This window comes from Camelus dromedarius, chromosome 9, assembly GCF_036321535.1.
Source record: "Camelus dromedarius isolate mCamDro1 chromosome 9, mCamDro1.pat, whole genome shotgun sequence".
NCBI lineage: Eukaryota > Metazoa > Chordata > Mammalia > Artiodactyla > Camelidae > Camelus > Camelus dromedarius.
Genome location: NC_087444.1, coordinates 25,989,983 through 26,011,800, shown reverse-complemented (window position 1 = coordinate 26,011,800; position 21,818 = coordinate 25,989,983). Strand labels below are relative to the sequence as shown.

Genomic DNA, 21,818 nt, shown 5'->3' with positions numbered 1-21,818 from the left:
ATTCTCACCCCTGGACATGCAAATTCTTTACATCCAGCCTTACTATTTCCATTCCATTACCCTACCATTATCACCAAGTCGACATGTCTGGAGTCAAACTTGCTACCAGCAATTCATCGCTTGCTCTCCTGACTTCTTTCTGTTCTTCTCCTGGTCTTGTAGGTTTCAGAGCTTTGAGCCTTGGATTTGTTTCTCCCTGTGCCTTTCTCTCCTTTCTCCCACCCAGTCAGTCACTAAGATGTATCGAGTCTTCCCTCACCCCATCCTCCTTTGAATCCTTACATTCCAGAGAAACTCTAGAAATAGGTTCATTTTCAGGACTCAGAAATGACACAAGGTATTATATAAAGTTGTTAAAACGATATGAAAATAGGACATATGGGAGGTATCTGTATCTGACAGGGCAAGTGTTTGTAAGAAGCCAGGAGCACAGATCTTAAATCATGCTTACAATTTCCCTCTTTGACAAAGAGCAGAGGAGTTCAGCAGAATCCCTAGTACTTTGCTGATGAGAGTTTTGCAGAACAGTGGAAAGGTTTTGAGCAAGGGGATAAGAAGCTAAACTATAACACAAGAATCAGAAGTCAAGGCATGCATAAAATATAATATATAACCGATCACGAATCCACAGCAATTAACATCCAGTGTGATGCCAACTTGATGATGTGTCTTGTGGCAAAGTTAAGGTAATAGTAATTTTGGAAAATGTGCCTATCTGGGAGTTCATCCTGGTCTTTTCCTCATTTTGAAGAAGAGGGTATGGAGAGAGAGGGAGAGGCAGCCAGTCACTAATAAATGTTCTCCAGAAGGAGCTCATGGTTGCCCTGACCCACTGGGTTGTCTTGAGCTTGGCACCTCTGCCACCTTTTGTATGATAAGGATGTCAGTGGTGCAGATTTATCATGGAAGTTTGCATCAGCCAGGAGGAACTGAGCTGGAACTTATAACTGTTCTAGTTATCCATTGCTGCATGGCAAATCACCCCAAAGGAAGTGTCACAGGATGCTGCCAGTAGGCAACTGCTCTGGTAGAATAGTGGTTTCTCAAATATGTGCATGTCATAATCCCTGAAACCTGGAATATGTGACCTTACCTGGCAAAAGGGACTTTGCAGATGTGATTGTGGTAAGGATCTTGAGAGGCAGAGAGTATCTAGGTGTGTCTGATGCAGTTATAAGAATCCTTAAAAGTGGGAGGCAGAAGGGTCAGAATCAAAGAGAGGTTGGAAGATGAAGGAAGGGGTCATGAGCCAAAGAAGGCAGGTGATTTCTAGAAGCTGGAAAAGTCAGGGGAGCTTAGACACTCTGGAAGGAATGCAGCCTGGCTAAGACCTTGATTTTAGCCCAGTGAGACTTCTGATCTTCCAAACTGTAAGATAATTCATGTGTATTGTTTAAGCCACTAAGTTTGTGGTGATTTATCACAGCAGCAATAGAAAAATAATACACCTGGGTTGGCTGGGATATTAGGTCAAATACTGCTGGGCCCATCCCTGTTTCTTTAAAGGTGGATGGACGATGCATCTGCCCTTCCTCATTGCCTTTTCTCCCCATCAATTCCTGCTGCAATGATAAGTGCATGTTTTAGTCCTCAATTTGGCTCTTTCTGTCAACCTTTAATTATCTCTGATAAACAACTTGCCACATGCACTTAATTTCCTCTTCCAAACATTTTCCTTCTCTCCAAACTCTGACACCCATTCCTTCCACCTTTATGCAACTCAGGGCCCTGTGGTCAGCTTTTTTCTCATTCTTCACATCATGTTGAATCAGCATGTCGAATCAGCACTTTATTACATCCCCACCAAAGCAAAGCCAACTTCAGAAAGCATAGATTTTCTTCAAGACTTTGTGCAAAGATGGAAGAGAGGGTTATATATCCTATACCACAAAACCCATTTTAGTTAACATCCCTTTTGGAAGCTTCTTTTCTCCTTCCAAAAGTCTCCAGTTGCCAGCCACCTCTTCTCTGGTCACCTCTCATTCCTCCACCTGCTCCTTGCTGGCTCCAAAATCTTTTCTCATTCATCTTTTTAAGGCTTATTCCTGTTGTAGCATGTATCAGAACTTCATTCCTTTTTAAAGCTGAATAATATTCCATTGTATGGATTGACCACATCTTGCTTATCTATTCATCAGTTGATGGACATTGGATTGTTTCTACTTTTTGGCTATTATGAATAATACTGCTATGAACATTTATGTACAAGTTTTTGTGTGCACATTGAAAACTCTATGTAACAGTTAGCTCTATTACTGTTATCTTCTGTGTCTTTGGGTAAGTCCCTTAAACTCTCAGTGCTTTGCTTTTTCATATTTTAAAACAGAGTTGATGAGGGTAATAATAGAACCTACCTCCAAGGACAGTTATGACCATTAAGTACACTTAGAACTGATGTTAAAACATGCAGAGCAGCCCTTGGCATACAGTAGACATCTAAATAAATATGAATATTAGGAAGCATCCATTAGGCTTCGGGCACTTGTTGGATGCTGTCAGATATATGATCCCAATACCCTGCCTGGTAAGGATTAGTATCCTTATTTTGGAGTTATGAAAACCAGTGTTCAGAAGAGTTAAGCGACCGGCTCTTCAGGTAGAATTGGAATTTGAACTTTGACCGCATGTTCAGATACACCAACTCAGTGTCCCACTAATTCAGCTGGATCATGTGTTACCACCATGTCAACCACAAGGCCATGAGCTGCAGGGGCTCTTCCCAAAGTATCACTGCCACCATTTTCCTCTCCCTGCCTACTCCACTGCTAGATGCTCACTCCAGCTTCACCGCCATTCTCGGATGGAAAGAGGGTCAACATAATCACTCCTGTGAATGGGAGGTTCCAGGATTGAGGCAAGGCAGAAACATTGCCTCTTTAAATACTTCTCTATTGACAAAAGAGTCAATCACATTATGAATACACTGTTCCCTCCCATGTCTCCCATCCCTAAAGATAGGAACAAGAAACAGAAAGAGCAAGAGAGATATGTAGCTATGCAGGTAGAATCAGGCTTCACAAAGGAGAGAAAGCCAGGGAGCAGAGTGGGGATAAACTGCCTAGGTGTTGATTCTGTCTTTACCACTGAGTGACCCAGGACAAAATTCTCAACCTGAGTTGCAGTTTCCTCATTTTACAAAGGGGATGATAGTAATTGTTTCTTCTTAGGGCCATAGTGAGATGAGATGAAATGCCTTGGGTTTAAGCATCAGCCTTGCACCTGGTATATAGTAGAGTTAGAGACCCAAAAGCCATTCACCATGATGTGAGAAGTCAAAGCTGCGATTTGCTTCCTTAAAACTCTCACAATAGCCAGGGGTGGTGTATGGCCAGGGGGAGAGGGCAGAGCAAGACTGAGTGAACTTCCTCATGCTGAGTTGTATTAGATGCTTACACACCTAAAGTCAGTCAATTCTAACCTCTGCAGGATGCAGATGTTAATTCCTTTTTAGCTCTAGCCCATCCTAACCCAGGATCATCCATCTGGTAAGCAATGGAGTCAGGGTTGGTAACTGGGTCTGTTTTACTCCAAATTTCGTGTCCCTTTCACTTTTCTAGACTGTTAAACAAGAATATACCAGGCAAACAGCAGGGGCACAACACAGACCCTAACTCTAGTACGTTTAAGCAATGATTAGGAAGTCTTAGCAATTTAGTTCTGTCTCCTACACCAGTGCTTCTCAGACATTAATTTGTATAGTGGTCACATGGGGATCTTGTTAAAATGCAGAATTTGACTGAGTGGGTCTGAGAGGGGCCTGAGATTGTGTATTTCTATAACTAGTTCCTAAGTGAATACTATGAGTCCTACTATGGACAACTTTCTAATGCAACAAACTTCAGATGCATTAGAATCACCAGGAAGGCTACTTAAAAACAACTGCAGGAAATCAAAACTATGTAGCTATGCATAATGAGATAATGTTTTACACCCAGTAGGATGGCTATAATCAAAAAACCAGAAAATGACACTTGATGGCAAGGGTGTGAAGAAATTGGAACTCTCCCAAATTGCTGGTGGGAATATAAAATGGTGCAACCTCTGTGGGAAACATATGGCAGTTCCCCAATAAATTAAACACAGGGTTACAATATGACCGAGCAAGTCTACTCCTAAGTGTACACTCAGGAGAACAGAAAACAGGTGTTCAAACAAAAAGTCATACATGGGTACTCAAAGCATCATTTTTTATAATAGCCAGAGATGGAAACAACCCAAATGTCCATCAGCTGACAAACCGATAAATAAAATGTGGTCTATCCATACAACGGAATATTACTAGTCCATAAAAAGGAATGAAGCCTTGATACACTGAAGGGTGAACCTTGAAAAGATTATGGTAAGTGACAGAAGATAAACACAAAGTCACATCTTGGACGATCCTATCTATGTGAAATGTCCAAAGCAGGCAAACTCATAGAGACAGAAAGCATATTAGTGGTCATCAGGGGCTGGGGAGAAAGTGCATGATAAGTGACTGCTTAATGGGTATTTGGGGCACTGAGAATATAATAGAACTAGATAGTGGTGTTGGTTGCACAATACCGTAAATGGACTAAATGCCACTGAATTGTACGCCTTAAAATGGTTAAATGGTGAATTTTATGCTTTATGTATTTTTCCACAATAAGAAAAAAGTTCTGCCCCACCCCCAGAATTTCTGATTCAATAGGTCTAGAAAGTGATCTGAGGACTTGAACTTCTAAGATTCCCAGTTGCTGACGCTGGTTCTCAACCACACTTTGAACAAGGTCCCAGGCATTGATTCTGATACTGAACAGTTTGTTGAATTCCCAGAGGTTGTCAGAATGACGTGGGAACAATGAGAAGATATTAATCTCAGATTTCTGCTAACCATGGCTAAAGGAGATTGGCAAACCTGTCTCTCCTGGGGGCAGGTGGATGGTTTGGGTTCTTGAGCTTGGCAAGTTTCAATAAAGGAAATGACTCTATTACTTGAGCTGACTCCAATTGACTGGGAGGAGGCAGAAACTGACTGGGAGCCCTCATTACATTCTTCTGAGGCAAGATCATGCAAGTTCTGGCTTGGGAAGGTAGTAGAGAATGAGAAAGCTGTGTGGGCATGGAACCCTGGTACCTCTATAAAAGTGTCCTGCACCCAGTTCCGTGGTGGGAAGGGGGATTTTCTTCCACACCAACAAGCAGTGCCCAGATACTAGCAGGCTGTCCTACAATTCAAGTCTGACAACAACTACCTGGAGATAGCATCAGATCCCACAGATTAAGGGGCCAGTCTTATAAGACTGTCCCCCTCATCCCCACCCTGGATGCTGATCTCAAGTCCAGGTTATCACCCGTGCTTCTAACCAACAGGCTATAGTTCAGAGGTACCAACTACCCCCTCCTTGGGTTCCATTAATTTGCTAGAGAGGCTCAAAGAACTAAGGAAACCTGTTTACTCACTGGATTTCCAGTTTATTACAAAGGATATTAAAGGATACAAAATCAACAGCCAGATGGAGAGATACACAGGGCAAGGCCCAGGAGAGGGTGCAATGCTCCCATGCTCTCTGAAGGGGCCACTCTCCCCGAATCTCATGCATTCACTAACGTGGAAATTCTCCCAGCTGCCTCCTTTTGGGTTTTTATGGAGGCTTCACTAAAGAGGCAGGAGTGACTAAATCATTAGCCATTGATAATGGATCTTAATCTCCAGCTCCTCTTCCTTCCCTGGAGGTGCGAGTAGGTGTGAGATTAGAAATTCCAACCCTCTAATCATTTGACTGGCTCCACTGGCAACCAGCCTCCCTTCCCTTAGGTGAAGTCCAAGTTGCCTCATTAACATAACAACAGGCCACATTAACCTTTGCCGCTCGTCACTTAGGAAATTCCCAGGGTTTTAGAAACTCTGTGCCAGAAACAGCGACGATGACCAAAGATATATTTCTTATTATAAATCGAAGTATCACAGCCGACCTATACAGCCTCAGGCTGAAAAATTGCAATGTTCCTGTCCCCTGTTGAATACTTGTGAATAGCTCATTCCCTTAAAGAGCCCTTTCTTTTTCCATTATTCCTACGGGACCATATGTGAGTTTTAGGCCAGGAAAAAGGGGATCTCCAGGTAGGTGCTGATCATTACAGCTTCAGAACATGTTTGAGGCACTGTGTTAACTCAGAGGACATCAGGAACATTTGACGAGTAGAGCCTTGAGAAACATCACTAACGTTACTTATGTGGCACCAAAGGAGTCAAGCAAAGACCAGGACTGAGCCCCCGGGGCGGGGGGAGGGGAGAGAGAGGCCCTCTATGGTTTTGTAAGCTCCAAAGTTGTAACTTCAAGTCTCCCTCAGCTTTAGCCACGGCCAACAGGGCACCATAAGGTCAAAGGAAAGACAGTGGCCGCCAGAACGATCAGAAACGTGAATGTTGAGTTTATTCTTGCCAGGGAACAGATTCACTGAGTAGTTCCCCGAGGCAGAAAACCTGGGTGGCGGGGACTGGTATCTTCTGGGAGAGGGTGGGATGCTGCTTTCACGGTGGCTACACTAAGTAAGGAGAGACAGTTTCCAATTATGAAGGACGAAAAGAGTCCATGGGTCCGTTCGTGGTTGGTTAAAACAGGTCCCATTGTGACTGGGTGTTCTGTTAAGTCACTTAATAACAGGTCACCTCAAGTTCTGAGCCATTTATCAGCACTGGCTACTTAGAATCAACTGCAGGGAAACCCAGCATTCATTCAATTTTGATACCTCCCAAACAAGGACTACTCTAAAGGTAAAGTTTTGCCTTTACATTAGCTACATCCATGATGGGGGTGTGTGTGAGACGGAGTGAGAAAGAAGGAGATTGTCACTTTAAATTTGGTTGCAGCCTTGGCAGAAAATGTTTGAAAGCTCTAGCTTGCTTAGGGAGCTTATCTCATCTTTTAACGAACGTTTCAGATGAGCGGGACCTTGATTTCTGAGCCTCCCATGCCAAACTTCAAAAAACCTTACACTTTAATTTTATTTATCAAAATGTTAGGCTACCTTATGACCTTGGTACAGCCGAAGACCTACATGGGAGCTAGTCAATGCTCCCAATTTAAGCATGTCTTAATGGGCGTATGCATTTTTAAAGTTTTTATTTGGAAATAATTATAGATTCACAGGAAGTTGCAAGGAACTGTACAAGGAAGTCCAACTGTTCACCCTTCACCCAGCCTCCCCTAATGATAACATTTTGCATAACTATAGTACGATATAAAAACCATGTAATTGACACTGGTACAATGCACAGAGCTTATTCAGATTTCACCAGTTATATGTGCACTTATTTATGTGTGTTTATAGTTCTGTGCAGTTTTATCATACATATAGCTTCCTGTAACCACGAACACAACCAAAATACAGAACGGCTCCATCATCACAAGGATCCCCTGAGATACCACTTTTATGGCCACATCCATGCCCTCACCCCATCCCCAATTCCTGGCAACCATGAATCTGTTCTCCATCTCTATAATTTTATTTCAAGAATATCATATACATGCAATTCCTTGGTATGTAACCTTTTGAGACTGGCTTTCAATCAATATAATTTGAAGGGAATATATTTTGACTAAGGCATACACAGCTGAAAAGCAAACAAAACCAAACAAAAAAACACCTTCTTCCTGCGGCACAGCATTAGAAACTCTCTTTTAATTTCAGTCTCTTGAAACACAACGTATCTTACCCCTCACACCTGTAAGACTTAGATCAAGGATAAAACAGCACTGCCAGGTCATTATTCAACTTCTGAGATCACACGAGCCTTCCATATCCAAAACAGAAATCTGTTTTTTCAGGTCCCAGCCTGTATTAACACATCCATGTCCAGAGGACAGAAATAACTGGAAAAACTTCAGAGATGTTCTTTAGAATTGTTTAACAACCCTATCTTTTTATTAGAATCACCTGAGGGAGCTTTCAAACTCCCAGCACCAGTGGAATAATAGGAAGCTCTAAAAGGGAGCTTGCTTTGTGCCAAACACCATTCTAATACTTCAATTCATTTAATGCTGACAACAACACTGTGTGATGTATGTATTGTCATTATTCTTAATTTACAGATTTAAAGACCAAGGCACATAAACATAAAACAACTTTTCCTTTTTCCTGATTTTAATTGATGCTACTAATCAAGCAGAGCTGGTATTTGAACACAGGCCGTGTTGGCTCCAGAACTGGCCTCTTAACTGCTGCCCTTTTCTGCTAACCTGCCTTCCAGCTGGCCAGACTCACCTCATCTCTAAAAACCGTAGAGAATTAAGAACAATCTAACCCCACAAACTGGGTTGTAACTTTCAACAAGTTGCTTGAACTTCTTTGGCCTTTTTAACCAGTAAAAGGAAGAAATTGGATTTTGAACTCTAAGATTTCGTGAAACTATATAAGAACCAGCTGGTTGTATGTGCCAAGACAGGAACCAGGTTTAATGTTTTGTGCCACATACTGTATTGAAATTTCATCAGTGAAGCCTCAGGACTCTTCCTTCTAAGTGAAAGGGCCAAACCTCAAACTAACTTAAACAAAGAGGGGGAAAGGAACTTATTAGCTTATCAATTGGCTGGAACCAAGATGCCAGATGGGATCATGGTAACTCTCTCCTACCTCCACTCCCTGTTTCCCTCCTCAACCCCCACTTCCAGTTTTCTGACCACCCCTTTTCACTCCTCAATTTCCTTTGCTTACCTTCTCCTGGTGTGGTAGCAAAAATGCCCCCTGGGAATTTCACTGTTTCACCATCACCACACTTAAGTAGCCAGGAATAAACAATAAAACCATCTCCCTTCCATGATCTATATCGGGGCTCTGGCTCAGTGTAGGTCACATGCCCAGCCCCAATCCAATCTCCATGTTCAGGGGATGGGATACTATGATTGGTCATTCTGTTCTCTTAGTGAGGGCAGAACCATTGACTAACAGCCTTCCTACAAAGACAGGGAAGTAAGGATAAGTATGTCCCAAAAGGAAGTTATGTGAGCCAGACAGAAGCTTTAATAATAATGTAAGAATAATGATAATAATTGACATTAGCTGTTCTAGGTATCTCTACTTCAATGCCTGTGCTCCCTGACCCCAGTTTTATTGAGATATAATTGGCATACAACATTGTATTAGTTTAAGGTGTACCACATAATGATTTATATGTATATTGTGAAATGATTACCACAATAAGGTTAGTTAACATCCATCACCTCACAGTTATAATTTTTTTTCTTGTGATAAGAACTTCAAAGATTTACTCTCTGAACTTTCAAATATACAACACAGTATTGCTAACTATAGTCACTATGCTATACATTACCTCCTCAGAACTGATATATGTTATAAGTGGAAGTTTGTACCTTTTGATCACCTTTATCCATTTACCCACCCCCTAACCCTCACTTCTGGAAACCACTAATTTGCTCTCTATATCCATTAGTTTGTTTGTTTGTTTGTTTTGAAGATTCCACGTATAAGGGAGATCCCATAGTATTTCTTTGTCTGACTTATTTCACTTAGCATAATGCCTTCAAGGTCCATCCATGTTGTTGCAATTGGCAGAAATGGCAATTTTTTATGGCCAAATAATATCTTATTATATATACATGTACCATATTTTCTTTATCTGCCCATCCTTTGATGGACACTTAAATCATTCCTATTGTAAATAATGCTGTAGTGAATGTAGGAGTGCAGATACTATGCTGTTTTTGATAGAAACTTTTATTGAGATCATTATAGACTTACTAAAAATCATAAGGAAGAATAAGAGAGATCTTGTGTTCCCTTTACCCAGTGTCCTCTAATAGTAAGATTTTGCAGAAGTATAGTACAATGTTATAACCTGCATACTGATAATGATCTAATTCACCAATTTTATTCATATTTCCCCAGTTTTCCTTGTACTTGTATGTGTATTTGGCTCCCTACATTTTGTCATCCCATTTTCTTTTTAATTGCATTGTATGGCTTTCAGATTGAGGCTAGAAAGTCAAATTCAAGGCATGTTTCATTAAGTGGCTGGAAATGGCCAATGTCTACTAAGATTGGCCTTTAAGAAACCAGATCACGGTCATTACTGTCACGCTTTGCCAGTAGGCAGGAATGAGCTCAGTGTTTCATGGGGGTCCAGGAAGAGGTAGCTGAAAGCCTACCTAGAAACGCGGGTTTGTTCTATCCACTGCATGCTGTAAGGTGGTGACTTAAATATCCCTTATTAAATGATCCTTGATAAATTTTAGATGTGGGCTGAGCCACATTTTGTGGTCTCAGATGCTCATGTTGCAAACTTTAACTTTTGGATAGAGGTAGGACTCAGGCGTGAGAGCTCAGGATAGGAAGATGTTCTCCCATGGATGAAGCATGCTAGAAGGGTAACCAACAGAAGAATAAAAAGGACTTTGGTAGGGAAAAGAAATCATTTACAAATTTCTGAAGTCAGAAGAATAAAGATGAGCACATTTGCAAAACTAGACCCATGTATGGTTTGGTGAAAACCACTGAAGTCTAGAAAAGCTGATGGAACTGGAATGCATGGAAAGGTAAGACCAGGGAACACTGGAGATCTTCCACCCACCCTTAGATAGTTGTGCAAATGTCTTGGGGGTTTTAGGCAGAGCAGAATACCCATGAAGTCATCTTTGGCATTCACTGAAATGCCTCTGTGTGTCTTCTCCTTTTCTGTCTCTTACAAGGACACCTATCATTGGATTTAGGGCCCATCTGAATCCAGGGTGGTCTCATCATGAGATTTGTACCTTAATTACATCTGCAGAGATCATTATTCCAAATGTCATTCCACTTTTCTACCTTCCATAGCTCATCCCTCACAGCTGATCCAATGAGAGACCCAGTGTAAGGCTCAATCTCTCCCAGCTTCTGGAAGAAATGTAATTTAGGGGGAATAAAAGCATCTGCCCCTAGCCCTAGTTAGCCCTCCTGGAATAAGCTATTTCTCAAACCCTGTTTTTTTTTTTTTTTTTTTTTCTAATCACAAACCTATTATTTTACAGTTCTATAGTGTGGACGTCTGAAATGAGTCCCATTGGTCTTAAATTAGTGTTTGGGCAGGGCTGCAATCCTTCTGAGGGCTTTAGGAGCAATCCATTTCCTTGTTTTTTTCTAAGTGTTAGAGGCTGCCTGCATCCTTGGCTCATGGTCCCATTTCTCTGTCTTCAACTCCAGCAACACTGGACCATCTCTCTCATTCTAATGCTCTTCTCTCCCCTCTTTCAATTATAAGAAGGCTTTTGATTACATTGGGCCCAACTGGATAATCCAGGCTACTCTACTCATCTGAAGGGCTGTTGATTAGCAACCTTAATTCCATTTGCAACCTTAATTCCCCCTTTTCCATATAAGCTAATATATTTATAGGTTCCAGAGATTAGGCATGGTTGTCTTTGAGGGACCATTATTCTGCCTGTCATATCTCTCCTTCATATTTTCCATCTGTGTCCCTAGTGATTTCCTCAGATCTAGGTTCTAGGTAACAAATTCTCTTCTTAACTGTGTTTAAACTACCATCTAATTTGTCTACTGAGTTTTTTTTTTTTTTTTTTTTTAGTATGGTTGATTTACAATATTGTGTTCATTTTAGGTGTACAGCAAAGTCATTCAGATTATTCAGTCATTCATATATATTTCAGATTATTTTCCATTATAGGTTATTACAAGATATTGAATACAGTTCCCTGCACTATATAGTCAATCTTTGTTGCTTATCTGTTTTATGTATAGTCATTTGTATCTGTTAATCCATACTTCTAATTTATCCCTCCTTCACTCCCTTTCCCCTTTAGTAACCATAAGTTTGTTTTATGTCAGTGAGTCTGTTTCTGTTTTGCTTATAGATTCATTTGTATTATTTTTTTAGATTCCACATATAAGTGATATCATACAATATTTGTCTTTCTCTATCTGACTTTGCTAACTATAATATTCTCCAGGTCCATCCATGTTGCTGCAAATGGCAATATTTCATTCTTTTTATGGCTGAGTAATATTAACATTCCTTTGTGTATATATATCACATCTTCTTAAATCTGTTGTTGGGCACTTGGGTTTTTTCTATGTCTTGGCTATTGTAAATAGTGCTGCTATGAACATTGGAGTGCTTTTATCTTTCTGAATTAGAGTTATCTTTTTTGGATATATATCCAGAAGCGGGATCACATTCTATGGTAGCTCTATTTTTAGTTTTTTAAGGAACCTACATACTGTTTTCCATAGTGGCTGCACCAATTTACATTCCCTCTAACAGTATAGTACAGTTCTCTTTTCTCCACACTCTCTCTAGCATTTATTATCTGGAGACTTTCTGATGATAGCCATTCTGACCGGTCACACCCTCTTACAGAGATGCCCCACAGTTCACCATGGTGTGTGTTACTCCTTGTTGCAACAAATATTAAACCCAATTTGTTAAACTATAAGCTTCAATGGGCTGAATATTGCCTCCCTGCCCCTCCTTCCCCAAACATAAACCCACCTAGAACCTTAGGATGTAGGTCGGCCAAATTGGAAGGTCAGAAGCTGGGGATGATGCCCTTTATCCCATCCAAATCACATTTAGCTTAGAAGCTGGGAGAGATTGAGCACTTGGTGTGTCATTGGACCAGTTGTGATGGAGGCAGTCATGGAAAGCAGAAGCAAAGGAAGCCAGACAATAGTGTGACCAAGAATATATGCTCCCCTGGGTACGGAGGGCCCTTGTCACCACTGATACCAAATCCTGACATGCAATAGGTGCTTAAATAGTTAGTAGATGAGCAAATGAAAACATCAGATCTGATTTTTTTTTTCTCTCCCATTATTTCCATAGGAGCGATCCCAATGGAGAGGCTGGCAGCCTATAGCTCATCTAAGGCGGCTCTGACCATGTTTTCAGCAGTCTTGAGACAAGAGCTATCCAACTGGGGAGTTAAAGTCTCTGTTATCCAGCCTGGAGGCTTCCAAACGAGTAGGTGTCTGAACCTAAGAGCCTTGGAGTGTTCATTCCAAAGGGATGCTGAAGGTCCTTTATCCTGACAGAGCTCAAGCCAAACCCCTCAGTGGTCGACCAAAGAGAGGTTGGGATGGGTGGGCTCTTTTAGCATAGAGGGGCAAGTGCCAGGTCCTGCACTGAATGGTTGGTTGCTCCCCTGACGCCTTTCACCAAGGAATTAAGTTTTGATGTCATATTTTTTTTAAACACCACCTCATCCCTTCTGAAGGATATGACTCACTGACACACCTCCTTCTACCCTGGGAGAAGATGGTCATCCTCTCCTCTCCTCTCTCTGAAATTCTGGACTCTGGGCAAATGTAGATGACCCCTGTGGTTCAGTCGTTAGTTCTGGGTCATCAAACATTTAATTGGTGATTTAAGTGAAGATGTATAAAAACATGTATAACTGAAGACACACACTGGGAGGGATTGCTAACATACTGAAGAACAAACCCTAGAGGTTTGAATATTCACCCAAAGCACAACATAAAAATCTAAAAGAAGAGTGTTGCAGGAGAATGGGGCTTGAGACAATGGTCATGTTCCCCGTCTCAGGCAAGTCCCTGGGACGTGCCATCAAGTGAGGGTCCTTGGCTTCACGCAGGAAAGAATTCAAGAGCAAGCCATAGTAAAGTGAAAGCGAATTTAGTTAGACAGATAGACATTTTCTGAAGGTGAGAGTGGCCCTAGGGTGCCGGGGTGGTTAGTTTTTATGGGCTGGGTAATTTCATATACCAACAAGTGGGAGGATTATTCCAACTGTTTTGGGGAAAGAGTGAGGATTTCCAGGAATTGGGCCACTGCCCACTTTTCGGTCTTTTAAAGTCAGCCTCAGAACTGTCATGGCTCCTGTGGGTTTGTCATTTAGCATGCTATTGTATTACAATGAGTGTGAGACCTTCCAAGGTCTACTGGAAGTTGAATCTTCCACCATCTTGGGCCTAGCTGGTTCTAAACAGTATTTGTCCTATCCTCAAAGTCTGTGTCATTCTTTTAATGGTTGTGCCCTTATCCTTCCCCTCCTGTCTCAAGGGGAACTTTGTCTTGAAGCATCCAGCAGCTTGGATCTCAGAGAGCTGTCTAGGAGAAGCATGAAGACTCAGTGAAAGGGCTCTTCTAGGAAGGAGACCCAGAGAAAGACACCTGGGCCACTCAGGTTGAGAGGCTGTAGGAATGGACAGTAGGAATGGAGGGAAGAAGATGTCCTGAGAGGGGCTTCCAACCTGGGGACTCCCTGGGCCAGGAGGAGAGCTGAAGGGAGTTGATGGAGAAGGGTGGGTCAAAGATGAAGCCAAATATGGCAGTGTGAGAGACCGAGAGAGAAAAGCTGGCTGACAGCTAGTGTAAGAGGAAAATGATGAATTTGATTTTGGGCAGGATCAAGGGTTTGGTGACACAGCCAAGGACAACTTCCAATACACAGATGTAAGATTCTGCTTGGATCAGAGAGCAACCCTACAGTTAAGTTAGAATTTCAAGGACTCATCAAAATTGTCATAGCCAACATTTTGGGGGAGCAGTTCTTATTGGGGACTAGCTACTTCCTATACATTCTTTCCTGATGTTGTTGATCTTATTTTTTTATTGAGAAATCTATCATATACACACATAGTTTAAGTTTTTATAAAAAATTCACGTACTTAACATCCAGATCAAAAACATTTCCAGCTCCCAGAAGCCCCCATGTGATCCTCTGCAGTCTTAACCCTCTCGTCCCTTCAACATGTAATCTCTCCTACTTTTTGTAACAATTGTTTATTTGCTATTCCTTTCAATGTTCCATCCATATATGCATCCCCAAACAACAGTTTGGCTTTACCAGTTTTTGAACTTTGAATGGAATCAACATGGATGTGTTCTTTTGCTTCTGGCTTCTTTCATCTAACATTGTATTTTCACAATTCATCTCTGTTGGGTGTAGGTTATTCATTTAAATTGCCATATAGTTTTCTGTGAATATGCAACAATTTTTCTACTATTGATGGGATATTTGGGTCACTTTTGGACCATTGTGAACAATGCAGCTATGGACCTTCTGGTACATATCCTATGGTGCATGTGTATGTGATTTTTTCCTATGACACAGCCAGGAGTGAAATGACTTGATCATAGATCTTAATTGCCTTCAACTTTACTGGATAATTCCAAAATGTTTCCTTAAAAATTGTTCCAATTTTACTCCCTCTCTTTCCATATGTCTTAAGCTGCACCACAACCCTGAGGACACTGAGATGGGGTAGGTAATAAATAGCACACCATGATGGTGGGGAATTTGAAACCAGGTCTCTAGGTACTGTGCCTGGTTCTTACTTTTATACCATGCTGCCCTCAGCTTCACGCTGATATTTGATGGGCTCTTGAAAGACAAGAGACCAGACAGTGGAGGGCTGAGGACTTACATTTGGAGAATGATGTTGGAAGTGGGGGGACAAGAAAAAGAATTTCTAGGGACACAAAGAGCTTCTGAAGAAATTTGAGGTGACATACCAGATTTTTGTTTTTGCTGCCCTGCAAGACAAAGAGCTAAAACATGTTGCATGCTTAGCAGATTTTAAGATTTGACATGCATAATCTCACTTAATCCTCACCTATGAGGTAGGCATTATAATATTCCCATCTTGTAGGTAGAAAACTGAGGCTCAGAGAAGTTAAGGAATTTCCCAAGCCACAGACTTGATATGAGGCAGGGATGGGATTTGGATCCAGATCATCTTAACAATTTTATTGTGTGTAGCCCCAGAGCGGCAGGGGATGGGCAAGTGTGTGTCAAAAATAGCAGATGAAGGTTGACAAAAGACTGGTGGCTTTGTCATCAAGAAAGAGAGGTTTGGGAATTCTAAACAGTGTACCCACAAGAGTGGTTAGAAAGTCCATGAGGTGATTAAAGAGGAAGGAAGTGGAGAGGAAAAGGAATCCCCCAGCCGGTGAAAGTAGAGTCTGGGGGAAAAGATGCTGGAGGAACAATAGTTCACGCAAATATGTTTTTCAAGACTTAGAAGCCTCCAGAGTAGTAATTGTCAGGGTAATCATTTCTTTAAGTCCGGTGTGGTGACTTCATGTAAAAAAATGAGCAATTGAAACTCTGTTTGCATTTCCATGAGTATAATTGGATTTCACTGGCTTACATTCATAGTGAGGCTCCCCTCAATGCCAACCACCCCGCGGTCCTGATATCCAGAAGTTACCCAGGCTAGCAAACAAGATTCATCCCCACAGCAATCCCTGAGCAATCACACACTTTGTCGGAGGAAATGTGGGTGGCCGCAACCTTTCTGCAAAGTAATCTGGCAGTGGCTGCCAAAATTCAAAATGTGTGTGTTTTTTGACCAGGCAGCCACACTCTGGGGACTGTACCCTACAGAAGCAAACACTGAAATACAAAAGGATTTACTGTGCAAGGCTGCTGATGGCAGTGTCTCCTGGTATGGTTAAACCCAGGAACAGCTGGGAAGTCCTTTGATAGAGAAGTGGTGACTAAAGGTGCTCAGTGGAAAATTCTGCTGCTCTGGTTTAAAACTATAGCCATTGCCAGGAGGCAGGTCTGTGTCTTATTACTAAGCAATCAGACAAAAAACAAAACAAAAAAACACAAACAATAAAAGCAAGTTCCTGGTAAATACATACAGTATGATTCTTTTTTGGTTTTTTTGTTTGTTTCTGGTAAAACAAAATTAACCAAAGCCAAACATGTGTATATATGTTTGTATGAACAAGAAGGGAATGTAGAATGACTCACAGAACTGTAAGTTACCTCCAAAGAGACTGATTTTAAAAACATATGCATCTCATTGTTATTATTTATACAATGACCAGAAATTGCTGCTATATTTTGTAGTAAATATATGGATATTATTAAATTTTATATAATAGATAAGAATTTACTTCCACATTAAATATATGTTTATATATTTAATCACATTCATATATTAAAACTTAAATGCAGATTTAAACTAAGTTTAATATATTATTTAAAATGAAATTAAAATTATATATTCATGAAATAGACAAAATGATGTTCAACATTATATATTTAATTTCATGCATAGAAGCAGGCATTACTGCTATACTTTTAAAAATGATATGTGTATGTATGTGTACATATATTATGTAGGTATATACATATTTTATAGATAACCTATGTTATGTACATTATATTTTATATTGTATATAATAGTCATGAAAAGATATGTATTAGAATGTTCGTGGCAGCACTATTCATGAGCCTTAAGTTGAAAACAACCCAAATGCCCATCACAGTATAATAAATAAATAATTTATGGCATAATTACAGAATGGAAAGCTATTGACCATATAATACATGGATAAATCTCACAATATAACATATGATTCCATTTATATAATGTCTAAAGTTAGGCAAAACTACTTTATTCTGTTCTTCAGGACTGTGGCTACTGGAAAGGCAACAGAAGCTGGTTTGTCCATTTCTTGATTTGGTTGCTGGTTATGTGAGCTATTCAGTTTGTGGAAACCTAGTCATCTGTGCACTGTTATGTAATGTATGTTTAAAAGAATATAATAAATACCGTTGTAAAGTACATACTTTAAAAGGTGTTTGGGAACGTCCTTCCCAACAGAAGCCAATTCACAAGGGCCTTCTTCCCAACTAGGGTTGGTAGGACATGCCTGTTGTGGCCTCCCCAGCATCTGAGCCTCTCTTTTATCTGCATCCCAGATATCACAGGTACAAGTGACATGTGGGACAAGCTGGAGAAGAGCATCCTGGACCACCTCCCCCCTGACGTGCAAGAGGACTATGGCCAGGACTACATCCATAGGCAACGCGGTTATTTAAGATTGATCAACAACTTCTCTGATCCAAACATCTCCCCTGTACTTCTGGACATCCATCATGCCATCTCTGCTAAGAGCCCCTGTGCATTTTATGCACCAGGGAAAATGACTTATCCATGGATCTATTTTGTTTCCTTTAGCCCTACTGGCATATTTGATTATTTTGCCAAAAAAAAGCATGGCCATGGAAAGATCATGCCCAGAGCTTTAAGCAAGCCTAATGTGAAGAATGAGGCCATATAGGCAAATAAGTGGGAAATGTTGTAGTCTTGGAATGAAAGGGATTCTGAGCTTCCCATTAAAATTGTGGTTTCCTACCTGCATCTCCTGTGAACTTTGTTGGTTGAACAGGACTTACTCGAGGGTGGAAATGACCACTGTGGAGAGCATTAATTTGGTTTAGTTTGCACTGGATACATTTCAGATATTCTTTCATCTGGTTCCCATCAGAGAATGGAGTAGGCATCTTTACCCCTACTTAATAGATAAGGGAATTAAGAATCAGAGACGTTAAGTTTCTAGTTCATTGTCACACAGCTAGAAAAAGGCAGAGCTAGAATTGAAATCCAATTTGGATTCCATTGCCTGCCAGGAGAGGAGGAAGACAAAGAGAGATGAAGAGTAAAAGGAGAGAGGGAAGGGAGACGAGGAGGAGGAAATGGCAAGGAACACAGTCAAATCAAGTTTTTCTCACTGTGTGTTGATATCCCACTGTAACTATTGCATCCAAGGTACTGTATATAATCAGTGCTCTGTGCACCTCTTCTCCTTTCCTCTACCAGAAGCCGTGGGGATAATAGGATGAGGCCTTCCATCTCAAGCAGGGACCCCGTAGCCTTTTGGCAGACACAGGGCGTGTGATTGTTTGAATTGGTGACCTAGTAACCATCCTTGGCGTCTCCATCTGAGCATCCAGGATGGAAAAGCCAGCATTATTACGTGGAGAAGCCCCACTGTAGGGAATGTCAGATACTAAGAGAGGTATAGCCAAGTTCACCTGGGGGAGGCAAAAGAGGAGGAGCTGGTGAAAACAGAGGGCATGAAAGGAACTATAAAAACTACCAGCTTCACATGAGGGAAGCAGAGGTCCAGACATCTTGTTCATTGCAAACCGTTTTTTTTCCAGAACGTGAAGGTTCTTTTTCTATTTTCCAACCCCATGGAGATTTTGGGAGAGTAGATCAACTGACAAAGCTCTGCAATTTTCTCCCAAAGAAAATAGTAACAATATAGTGAGATAAATAATTATAAAATATTAATACAATACATTTTAAATGGCTGGTCATGCTGACTGTCCGGTGGTTCTACACTATTGCTTTAGGGCAGAACAGAAAGAAAAGGAAAAAAAAACCAAAACACGTTTTAAGTGTTGATTTCCAAAATAGGCACTTTTTGGAGATAAGAGTTATAAAGCTCAGGGCTTCCATTTGCATGATTCACATGTTGAGAGAACACAGTTTTTATACAACCTGCTGTCCAAAGGAGGGCTCAGGATTGTGTGTTTCACTATAAGCCAGTGGTTCTCAAAGTGTGGTCCCTGGACTTGCAGAATCAGTGCCACCTGAGGACAGTTGACCTAAAACAATAAAACAGCCAGTTATTATTTTACCAGCAAAATGAATTTATTCATGAACAGCAAAGAATTGCTATTTAGGACATGCAATCTATGGTGAACCACAGGCAGGTCCAGAGAAGACAGAGGACCATTCTTTTAAAAAGGAGGAGCTGTTATAAACAAAAAGTCCATTAGAGGAAACTGCGGTTCAAAGTGCAGTGGCTTTTCATTAGCTGAGCTGTGACAGTCTCTCATTGGCTGGGATATTTCCCAGCAAAGAGATATTCCTCCTTCCTTCTGCTGCTAGTAAAGTAGTAATCTTTTTCCTGTTGGGTCTGCAGTTGTAGTCAGGCATGAGGGCACCCCCTTCTGGCCTCCTGACTCCATTTAAAATGAGGTTTCTGTTTATTAATTTTCACAGAACCTATTATATATGCATGTTCTCAGGAGCCAAGGCAATTGTACTTTAGGTTTTTATGACTGCTGTAACAAATTATGAAAAACTTAGCAGCTTAAACAACATACACTTATTGTTTTACAGTTCTAGAAGTCAGTATTCTGAAATGGGTCTTACAGGGCTAAAGTAAATGTGAGAGCTGTGTTCCTTCTGGAGGCTCTAGGGGAGAATTCATTTCTTGCCTTTTCTGGTTTGCAAAGGCCTCCTGTATTTCTTTGCTTGTGGCTGCATCACTCCGGCCTCTGCTTCCCTCATCTCATCTCCTTCTCTGACTTTGACGCTCCTGCCTCACTGTTACAAGGACCTTTGTAATGATATTGGACCCACACAGATAATCCAGGATTATCTCCCTGTCTCAAGACCCTTAATCATGTCTGCAAAGCCCTTTTTCCCAAGTGAGGTCACATATGCACAGGTTTCAGGGATTCATGTGCTATTATCATTATCATTATCATTTGCCATTACATCAGGCCATTATTCTACCAACCATGTCTACTGAATCAGAAACTCTGGGGGTGGGCCCCGCAACTTGCATTGTAATCAGCCCCCTAGGAGATGCACGCCCAAGTTTGAGAATCCCTCACGACTGGCTAGGAGAACAGTGTTAGGTACACTGCGTCTGGTCTGGTGACACATCTTGGAATGTGTGGAACATCACAAAATTTATTTACCATATTGCAAAATATGGAGATGACTGAAGTGAGAATATCAGCTTACCATGTGAAACAGGAAGATCAACAAAGAGACGCAAAGCTTTTGTCCTGAATTATTTGTTCTTCCCAGTTTGTTCCATCCATGTGAGAGTGTTCTGGCCACCAGGTAATTGCCCTGGGAATTTCACCACAGAGGTAATTTTGTTTAGCTCCACTTTCTGTTCTTCCTCTTATTTTGATAATAGGTAATGATTCGCTGCTGGATATCTTGCAGCTTCTCTCTTTGGCATTGTCCTATGCTCTCTCCTGACTGTCCAAGATGAACTAATTACATATAGAGACGATCTTAACTGGAAACATCCTATTCTTTGGACGTGGTAAGATTTTTAGATAAGACTTAAATGTTTGTGCAAGAAATTTTCATTGGTGAAAACAAAACTCACACTTTCATCTTCAATATCCATGGTAGGAGCAAAATGGGACTGAAAAAAATCATAAATGGGCTAAGCCAATACATGCCATTGCCCATTGCCATTGCAATAGCCAGATTTTTTTTTTTTTTTTTTGATGGGGGATGATGGCGTGCTATTTAGCATTCACCTACCTTCCTATTTGGAAGTCATTCCCCAGGTGTGAGATCTTGGTGGAAAATAATGCCTTTCCTCCAACTACAGAAGCCAGAGATTTAACTCCTTCCTCTCCCAAAATCTTAGTCTCTAGGACTTGGGTATCATAAACAAATGTATGACCTTCCTAGGGTATGAAATTGAGGGATATGAAGAGTGATGGTGGCAGTCTCCCACAAGTGATAGTTGTTGTATTTCCTGTTTCTTGGTCCTTTGGAAACACCTGGTCCCATCAATTCTATGTTTCAAACCTGATCTTCCAGGGTTCCCTTGATTATGTGAAGTATATATATATATGTGAATCATATATACATATACTCAAATAACTCCTATTTTTTTTTCAGAGCCAGAACTCAGTTTCTATTTCTTGCAATCACAAGTCTCTTAATTTATCCCCTTCTCCTCACCACAGTGGTTTCAAAGGCCCACTCCCAAAACACAGTCCCACATCTTCATAGGTCCTCAGGGTGAATGGGTCCAAGAAAGATGCACCCCATGCAAAGAGGTGCGCCATCCCCGTAGCCCTCTCCTCCTCTCTTGCACTAGGACTCTGCCCCACCTACAGGGACACAGTAGGATGGGGACCCAGGTAGTCTCTGAATTCCCATCGCTACTTTTTGGTTTCTACTGAGAAACAACTTCATAACCCCAAGATGTGATGTGGCCTCCCTTGGACAGAGGCTTCAGGCTGTAATGTAAGGGATGAGACTAAGGTTTGACTTGGGCAGGTGGGGAGATGTAAGGGAGAGGG

General features: G+C 41.1%; 2 protein-coding genes across 4 annotated transcripts in view; one reads left to right on the top strand and one right to left on the bottom strand.

Annotated features, from left to right (window-relative positions):
* HSD17B2 (hydroxysteroid 17-beta dehydrogenase 2) overlaps positions 1–18,093 on the top strand; it is a 55,949-nt gene extending 37,856 nt beyond the window's left edge. For both annotated transcript variants that reach the window (XM_010980489.3, XM_031457992.2), the window contains 2 exons: positions 12,800–12,937; positions 17,658–18,093. In XM_010980489.3, the coding sequence (XP_010978791.1) occupies positions 12,800–12,937; positions 17,658–18,019 (500 nt within the window). In that variant the 3' untranslated portion in view covers positions 18,020–18,093. The remainder of the gene's footprint in view (positions 1–12,799; positions 12,938–17,657) is intronic.
* A 1,043-nt stretch (positions 18,094–19,136) lies between these two features.
* The window catches only part of MPHOSPH6 (M-phase phosphoprotein 6), a 31,252-nt gene continuing 28,570 nt past the window's right edge, over positions 19,137–21,818 (bottom strand). For both annotated transcript variants that reach the window (XR_010382263.1, XM_010980491.3), the window contains one exon: positions 19,137–19,352. The gene's annotated coding sequence lies outside the window, so the exon portion shown is untranslated. The remainder of the gene's footprint in view (positions 19,353–21,818) is intronic.